At 38.8% G+C, this 9,627-nt stretch overlaps 1 protein-coding gene across 1 annotated transcript in view; it reads right to left on the bottom strand.

Annotated features, from left to right (window-relative positions):
• Nucleotides 1-3,091: 3,091 nt before the first annotated feature.
• The window catches only part of LOC103508414 (cytoplasmic polyadenylation element-binding protein 2), a 6,949-nt gene continuing 413 nt past the window's right edge, over nt 3,092-9,627 (bottom strand). The window contains exons 2-6 of the mRNA XM_026823029.1: nt 6,051-6,163; nt 4,842-5,052; nt 4,144-4,436; nt 3,223-3,265; nt 3,092-3,164 (exon numbers count right to left, since the gene is read on the bottom strand). Of these exons, the coding sequence (XP_026678830.1) occupies nt 3,094-3,164; nt 3,223-3,265; nt 4,144-4,436; nt 4,842-5,052; nt 6,051-6,163 (731 nt within the window). The 3' untranslated portion in view covers nt 3,092-3,093. The remainder of the gene's footprint in view (nt 3,165-3,222; nt 3,266-4,143; nt 4,437-4,841; nt 5,053-6,050; nt 6,164-9,627) is intronic.

Raw genomic sequence — 9,627 nt, 5'->3', positions numbered from 1 at the left:
AATAATGAATAAATAAATAAATGAATTGATGGTACAGTAGATAGGTACAATAAAATAAATATTGAATATTTATAAATCAATGCTTGAGTAATGCGGCTGGGGTGTCATCATGCCAGGCCGGCTTCCAGGAATTCCTGTAAGGAGTAGGGCTCCAGGACCATCAGTTTCTCCCTCAGAATGTTCTCAATAGTATCCCGGTCCATGGTCCTCCACGTGACATACATACAAAAAAAAAAGGTTACTTCCCAGTACATATATAAGTTCTTGGAATTCTATGTATAGTAAAGTGTCGAGCTTTCTGATATAGAGTCAATATTAGAGTGCCGGCATTCAGTCTCTCAGTTAGGGTTCCCTAGTTTTTCTCTCCGTGTGGGTTCACATCAGCTTCTTCTCCTCTTGAAAATCTCACGACACGCCACTGATTCGAACCCACAATTCGAACCCTCCGCGACAGACTGTAGTCAAGCAGACAAGTGTAATATCAGATTACTTCCACGGAAGACGACGCTGAGAGCTACGATAACCTCTTGCGCAAGCCAAATTTCTGCTGATTTCCATTTCATATTAGTGGGAACTGAAATTTATGCTTTCCTTACCAGTCATAAATCAGGAGATGGGATATTAGAGGTACATGCTAATATGCTGAAATTATCCGCAGCCATTTCAGTCCAGATAACAGGTACGGGAAGTTACTGAATGTGTACTTTATATCATGTTTGAATTATACAGGGTGGGCAAGTTGGATCTAAGGGGGCCCCAAAAAATTCACATGCCCCAAAAGGCCTGAATATGTCGAAATTCCAATCAAATAAAATAATAACAATAATAAAAATATTTATACTATCCAGGTATTTAGGCTTTCAAACATGTTCATTACGGACTCTCAATCTATGGAAATTTCTTTTGGACTTTGGAGTTGAACAGGTTCGTGTAGGTTTCTGCAAAATTGGAAAAACCGTCCGAAAGGTCGGGTGAAACAAACAAACAAACAAACTTACATACCTACAGTACGAGTACAACAGCTACAGACGAACTCAAATGAAAATTACCATTGAAAAAAAAAAAACAACAATATTCTCTGAACTTTTGTTTATCTTGTCGATTTTTTTTCTTTTGCAAATCGAACCCCCAACCCTTCGGGAATTTTGAAAGCGAATCGCGTTTTTTGTGTACAAAATATCTCCATCGCTAAGTCTGTGGGGCTTTTTTGCTTGTTTTTGTCATTTCATTATTTTTTACGTATCCAGGTAGATAGGTGCAATGTTCATACCTATTGTTTTTTTGTTTACCTCTTACCAATTTTCCCCCTCCTAAAAGGTAAGATACACCACTCCCCTAGACTTTGGAGTTGAACAGGTTCGTGTAGGTTTCTGCAAAATTGGAAAAACCGTCCGAAAGGTCGGGTGAAACATTCACCATTACCTTTTAGTAGGGGCGGTACATGTTTGGTGGGTCTCTTTAGTCCTTTAGTTGCTGTCCAGAGTGAATTGTCATTAATTGTTGACGGCTCAAAGGGGAACCGTCAGATCCCCAAGGTAAAAGGGACAGGGGCAGGGAGTAAGAAGTGATTGGTTATTGGTACCACCACTCTCAATAATAAGGGGTTGGGGGTGGTAACGGGAATCTTCTTTCTCCCTGCACTGGGCTTTCTAGAGTCACTACTTGAGCAGACTTTGTGTGAATCACTACTCGTCGGGAATTTGTATAAAGAACAACTACTTGAGCAGACTTTGTGTGAATCACTACTCGTCGGGAATTTGTGTAAAGAACAACTACTTGAGCAGACTTTGTGTGTATTGTTTTTTTGTTTACCTCTTACCAATTTTCCCCCTCCTAAAAGGTAAGATACACCACTCCCCTACTTCTTCTTCTTCTTCTTCTTCTTCTTCTTCTTCTTCTTCTTCTTCTTCTTCTTCTTCTTTTTCTTCCCCTTTTCCCGTGTACAGACGGGGTCGGCGTTTTTTCGTCAGCCTCTTATTCAGCCATAACTAGGGTGATTGCTTTGGGCTGACGTTTGGTTTTGGCTACAAATTTTACGAGTGGATGCCCCTCGCACTCAACCTTTGCTATATTTTTAGCAAGGGAAATTCATGCTGGTATACTCAATGAAAATTTGTTGAGTTAAAAATTATTATTAAAACTCTCCTTCGCTCAAAAAGGGTTTTCGAGTGTTGGCTGGTGAAGTGGAAATTCCCGACACAGGCCCCAGAGGTCATAGATTTATGACACATCAAGTCATAAGAAGAATATAATATGACTCCGTCATAAAACAAAATGAACAGTTTATGTCATGAACGTCCATAAACTCCCGATATTGACAGATATTATCATCGTAACTTTTTATCCGAGAGAGAAATGGGAGGGAGAGAGAGAAAGAGGGAGAGAGAGAGAGGCAGGCAGAATATTATTATTGTTCTTTAAAAAAGAGGTTTGATAGAGGGAACTGTAACTCTTAAAGTCTTATCGTCCCGAAAAAGAAGAGAGGCGAACGACAGGATAGGAGAAAGCAAGCCGTTCCGAAAACGATTTTTTTTTATATAAAATTCGCCCCGGGCGGGAATCCAACCCGCGCACTATCGCTTATAAGATAGACGCATGCTTGTCACAAATATCGTTCCCCAAATATTACACCTTGATAAATTTTGTGACTTGACTAGGACTCGAACCACCAACCTCCAAATCCAATATCCAACGCTTTAACCACTGCACACACGATAAGAGACACAATACTTCCCATTTAGGTGCTGGGTCAACACGTTAACATCAGAAAGTAACCCGTTGAAATATTTGCAATCGAAAAACGAGTACAAATTTTTGTCGATGGTGGGACTCGAGCTCGGGACCTTCTGCATGGTAAACAAAAATCATCGTCGAAGATTTTGTTTTCATACAAAAGATGCTCTCCGCATAGTAATGTATTATTCTACTAGGTTGTGTATTGGGTCACATGGTGACGTATTCATTCTACTGGAGCGTTTCCGATAGCAGCAGAGTTCTGGGGTCACCATCTGAATGGCACAGTGCGAGGTCTATCCGCTCCTTCCTTCACTAGAGGTTTGTGAAACTCGCGTCCTGGTTTGGAGTGAATTGTGGTCACCATCTGAATGGCACAGTGCGAGGTCTATCCGCTCCTTCCTTCACTAGAGGTTTGTGAAACTCGCGTCCTGGTTTGGAGTGAATCGTACGCTCCTTCCTTCACTAGAGGTTTGTGAAACTCGCGTCCTGGTTTGGAGTGAATCGTGGCCCAGCAGTGCTCACAGTAATACTGTTGAGGAGAAAAACGGAGGGGTAGTTAGCATTTAGAAACGGGCGAAATAGCATTATCCTATGCACCACCCACACCTTGTGCCCAGATTATGAAAGAAAATCCAAACGGGCGAAATAGCATTATCCTATGCACCACCCACACCTTGTGCCCAGATTATGAAAGAAAATCCAACTTCTTTCAAGAAGACATAGGAATACGAATCTTTTCTTCTTTAGAAGCTTAGGAGCTATAGACTGCTGTTAAAATGGAGTGAATTTTCAGTCTTACAACAACATTGTTAAACAAGAATTAATCTCTTCTTTAGAAGCTTAGGAGCTATAGACTGCGGTTAAAATGGAGTGAATTTTCAGTCTTACAACAACATTGTTAAACAAGAATTAATTGCCCTAGAAGTGTGCAACAACAGTTTATAAGTATTCCATGTCGGGGCGTTTAATCAGCTGTTATGGGATTTCATCAGCAATCAGTATACTATCTTATTATTTACAGTGCAATAGTCCTTAACGAAAGTGGAAGCGGCTCTCAAGGGATCAAGAAGAGACTACCTTAGAATGTTCATCTCGGGGCGTTTAATCAGCTGTTATGGGATTTCATCAGCAATCAGTATACTATCTTATTATTTACAGTGCAATAGTCCTTAACAAAAGTGGAAGTGGCACTCAAGGGATCAAGAAGAGACCACTTTAATCAGCTGTTATGGGATTTCATCAGCAATCAGTATACTATCTTATTATTTACAGTGCAATAGTCCTTAACGAAAGTGGAAGCGGGACTCAAGGGATCAAGAAGAGACTATCTTAGAATAATAATACTATTAGTCTTAGTTCCCTACAGAGTCTATATATGTAGTTCAGTTCATTTCCTATAGTTCCTACCTGGAGGCAGCACACATTAGCGCAGAAGAAGGGCGCAAACTTGCCGCCGCACCGCACGCCCTGACACTCATCACACATTTGATCATCCAGGACATACGGCTTCACCTCGACGCGTTTGTCGATCTCGCCGTGCTGCAGCTGCACAAACCGGGCAGAGATGGCGGCTATATACGATGCTTGCGATGCGAATGCCACGCGGCCTGCTCCCTTGGGATATTTGAGTTCGGGATCCGTGTCTATGCCCGCGTAGCAAACTCCACCGTACAGTCGGTCCATGATCATTGCTAGCTCCACTGTTCAGGGGAATGAAGAAAGCGAATATTAGAATGGAATAGAGATTAGAATATAACTTATTTTGACATGATCAATACTAGATCTATCACCTATTTCAAGCTAACTGAATAAACCTAATTTTATGCACCACCATGATAAGACTTTTTTGGGCTTTATTTTAAGTGGCAGGGTTCTCGCTTACGTGAGGTCTTCCATCCAACCACTGATTTTCCACATTTGGGCTCTAATAATTTAGCTTTGAAGCTATTCAATAAAGATGAGCACCTCACCTCAGCTGGCAGTGAGACGGCGGTACACCATTACCAGGAGAGAGTTTGTGTGGTGACACTTTGAGAAGTTTACATAAATATTGTAGCCGAAAGTATAAAATACATATTGTATTATATGAAATCAACAATACTCACAAGCTTTGAGAGGCCTCGGGACGCCTCCGACGAACACAGTTTTCCTCGGGTCTAGCGGCATGGAAGCGTCCAGCACGAAATCCGCATCCGTCAGTTTCCAAGGTCGAATCTGAACCGGTTTGTCCTTGATGGTGGGAGAGGAGACGCATAGATAGCACTTGTCTTCGTCCACTATACAGGCGTCTATGAGTTGTTGAACTGAACTCTCGTCCTGATGGGGGAAACAAGGGGAAGAGTTAAAGGACTTATAGGTGATTGAACCGTTATGGGGAAAAATTCCACTAAAATAGGTAGTGATCGTATTTTTTTACTTATTCAATTAAAAGGGGGAAAAAATAATAAAAAGAAGGAAAAATACAATTTACATCATAAATGGTACCCATCCGTAAAAGCAAGTGCTTATGCAGGTGTGCCATTTTACGCTATTCTTCTTCGCCTTTTCCCGTGTTCAACCTCTCAATAAACCTCTCAATAAGCCCTAGCTAACGCATAGATAGCACTTGTCTTCGTCCACTATACAGGCGTCTATGAGTTGTTGAACTGAACTCTCGTCCTGATGGGGGAAACAAGGGGGAGAGTTAAAGGACTTATGGGTGATTGAACTGTTATGGGGAAAAATTCCACTAAAATAGGTAGTGATCGTATTTTTTTTACTTATTCAATTAAAAGAAAAAAAAAAGAATCATTATTAATTAGATTCATATTAGACACCCAAATTAGATAATGGCTTACCTTATTTTATAGTTGACTAGGGTTCTTATTATACCCTAGTCAACTAATAAGAACCCTAGTCAACTATAAAATAAGGGAAAAAGAAGAAGGAAAAATACAATTTACATCATAAATGGTACCCATCCGTAAAAGCAAGTGCTTATGCAGGTGTGCGGTTTTATACTATTCTTCTTCGCCTTTTCCCGTGTTCAGACGGGGTCGGCGTTTTTTGTAAACCTCTCAATCAGCCCTAGCTAGGGTGATTGCTTTGGGCTCACATTTGGTTTTGGCTACAAAAATTTTACGATTGCATGCCCTTCGCTTTATAATAATTTGACCTTGCTTTACTTTATGTTCAGACGGGGTCGGCGTTTTTTGTAAACCTCTCAATCAGCCCTAGCTAGGGTGATTGCTTTGGGCTCACATTTGGTTTTGGCTAAAAAAATTTTACGATTGCATGCCCTTCGCTTTATAATTTGACCTCGCTTTACTTCTTACCTGGAACAAGAGGAAAGCGTATCCTTTAGGAGGGAAATATGATTTACTCTCTGCCTTGTGAGGCCAGTCTACTACCAGGGGACCAAACCTTCTGAAGCTGGCTGTGATCTCCTCTGTAAGATAAGAAAAATAATTTTTTATTAGACATAGGGGCTGAAATAGGAACATAAATGAATAGGGGAATTTCAGCAGCAAGGGGAATTTCAGGCTGGTCTACTCCCCAGCCAGAATAAGCTGGTCTACTCCCTGTTTAAATTTCCTCCAGGTAGATCAATTTATTTAGCATAGTGCCTATGGGTATTTGTGATATTATTCATAGGTAGGTAGAATAGAATATACTGTCAGAATAGAATATACCTACCTTGTTTGTACTGTGCAGCAAGGGGAATTTCAGGCTGGTCTACTCCCCAGCCAGAATAAGCTGGTCTACTCCCTGTTTAAATTCCCTCCAGGTAGACCAATTTATTTAGCATAGTGCCTATGGGTATTTGTGATATTATTCATAGGTAGGTAGAATAGAATATACCTTGTTTATACGACTTATACCTACTGCTTGTACTGTCGGAACGGTATGAGCTAGAGACTTGAAATTTGGTATGGAGTTTACAAATGTGACAAGGATGCAACTCAAAACGTTTGGTATTGTTGAAAAATAAATAATAAAAATTAAATAAAAAAATAGGTTTGAAATGTTTGAATAGATATTTGCCTCAGGCAATATTGATGTAATACTGCAAATTCTCTCCAATGAAAAAACTTGAAAAATAAATAACTGAAAAAAGTCACAATAATTATGTACAGTAGAACCTCGATTATTTCAACTAATGAAATTGGGCCTGAGGGTAGTTGAAATGATCGAAAGTTGAAATAATTGAAATTCCGTATAAAACAATGAAAAAGGAGGCAAAATTTAGATACAAAAGAAGAAAATGGTTAATAAATATCTACCCTATTTTAAACTGATTTTGAGGTTGAAGTAATAGGGGGTTGAAATAATGGAGGTTGAAATGAACGAGGTTCTATGGCAATTTATCTAAGTAAACTGGTATAAGAATAGTCTACCATGGTCATAGTGGGGCGTTCCCTGCTAAGGTAAAAATTAAAAAAAAATAATAATAATAATAAAATAATAATAAAAAAAATAGTCTACCAGTATTATCCCCTGTTCTTGAAAAAGGGGGAAAAAGCTGGGCCCAGTCAAGGATAATAAGAAGGAAAGATAGGTACAATAAAAGGTACATTTAAACATTCCAAAAAATGTATTACATGTTAAAAAAAAAAAAAAAAAAAGGTAAAAAAAAAGGTAAATTTAAAAATTCCAAAAAAAGTTTTACATAAAAAAAAAAAAAAAAAAAAAAAAAAAAAAAACCAATCCATTTATTCCCATCCAAAAAGTTGAAACCCCCAAGGCTGTGGATAATCTCCATATAGCTTGGCGACCATATTGCGGATAATCCTAAAAAAAAGTCTACCTGTCTCTACCTACATCTTAAAAAACAGTCTAACCACAATAATATATTTCATACTTTATAGCGAGAATAAGCCACAAGGTAAGTAGGAATTTTCATTCAGAAAAACTTACCTAGCTTTCTTATTTTCTTCTCTCGAAAACCTCCAAGATAAGGAGAGAAAGAGTCTCTCTCTCTCTCTCTCTCTCTCTCTCATACCTTTGGGAAATCTAGTGAAAAACCCCCTTTTACTACTTGAGTCATGTAAGTTTGTACATATCTCTATAATGTTCGAGACGTGAAGGTGGTGAGGGTACCTACTCGCCCGTGGCGGATTATGAAGTGAAAGCCACTGGAATTTGTTTGTGTAAGTGGTGGTGTACTGGTGACTGGTGGAAAATACTGTAAACGCATCGTTGAGTTTAGTTGTCCATGAATTAGGTATGCATTGTGTACGCCTGAAATACATATAATAATATCTACAAATCTACATAGGTAGGTAATTATACTCAAACGACCGGGATTCTCAGAAAAGTACATAAGTTGAAAAAACAAAAGAATAAATAAGTCGGCAGGTATTTTACTGTTTTGGGAAATCCTCACCATTTCACAAAGGAAAACAATATTGCATGTTGAGGAAAATAAAAATATTTGAATTTCCCTCGTGGCTCTCGGATTCGGTGGTTTCGGAGACAACGGATCCTTTCCCTCCTTTTTACCCCTCTTTTATCTCACCCTTCTCCTCTTTTACCTCGCCTTTACCCCTCTTTTACCTCGTCCTTTGTCCCCATTACTCTCTTTTACCTCGCCCTTCCCCTCCTTTACCTTTCTTTTACTTCTCCCTTTCCCTTCTTTATTCCTCCTTTACTTCATCCTTCGCCTCCTGTCCCTTTATCGTTTATTAGACCCTCGAATAAAAATACTAATAATAAAATTCTTCCTCTCCCTCTTTTACCTCGTCCTTTGTCCCCATTACTCTCTTTTACCTCGCCCTTCCCCTCCTTTACCTTTCTTTTACTTCTCCCTTTCCCTTTTTTATTCCTCCTTTACTTCATCCTTCGCCTCCTGTCCCTTTATCTTTTATTAGACCCTCGAATAAAAATAAAATTACCTAGGTAATAATAGGCTTCTTCTATTTCTCCTTTTCGTACTTTTCTATCTTCTTCCTCTACTCTTCACTCCTCTTCTTCTCTTCTCCTTTTCTTCATTTTTATCTCTTAATTATTTGTTTCTAAACAAAATGAGGTAGGTGTAACATCATTTTGAATTAGAAATATTTACTTTCTTTAGAAATAAAAATGTTTTATTTTTATTCTTTAATAAATTGAAATAAAATTAAAACATTTTTATATCTAAACAAAATACAAGACACAAGACCAGACATGCTTTGAACAAAGCCAAAATGGAAGAATAGGTACATAGGTACAGAAATAAACGCGACCTTGGTTCGTCTTGGTTTTTTCCTTATTTTCTTGTTCTTCTTCATCCCTTTCTCCTGCTCTTTACTCTCAGAAATAAACGCGACCTTGGTTCGTCTTGGTTTTTTCCTTATTTTCTTGTTCTTCTTCATCCCTTTCTCCTGCTCTTTACTCTTCTTCTCTTTCTTCTTCTCCTCCTTTTTTTTTCGAGGAAAAAAGGCTCATCTGGAGGGGAGAAACAAAATACCAAGGGAAACAAGATCTAAGCCATACAAGATGAGAAAACTAGAGAAGCCAAGAAGAAAAGAAGGGCAGGGAGATAGAAGAAAAAGTTTTATTATTAATTTCGCTCTATTACCCTTTCGTCCATTTTCTTTGAGTGTAAAAGAATGAGAATGCGAGGAGAGAGGAGAGAAAAGAGAGAAACTCTTGGTAGAGGACAGAGGGGGAAGAAGGAAATGAGAAGGAGTAGGAGAAAAGGGACTAAGGGCGACGAAGTAGAAATGAAAATTTGTTGAGTTAAAAATTATTATTAAAACTCTCCTTCGCTCAAAAAGGGTTTTCGAGTGTTGGCTGGTGAAGTGGAAATTTCCGACACAGGCCCCAGAGGTCATATATTTATGACACATCAAGTCATAAGAAGAATATAATATGACTCCGTCATAAAACAAAACGAACAGTTTATGTCATGAACGTCCATAAACTCCCGAT

This window comes from Diaphorina citri, unplaced genomic scaffold, assembly GCF_000475195.1.
Source record: "Diaphorina citri unplaced genomic scaffold, Diaci psyllid genome assembly version 1.1 scaffold397, whole genome shotgun sequence".
Lineage (NCBI taxonomy): Eukaryota > Metazoa > Arthropoda > Insecta > Hemiptera > Psyllidae > Diaphorina > Diaphorina citri.
Note: the sequence above shows the minus strand (reverse complement) of the source record. Positions and strands in the feature narration are given on the sequence as shown.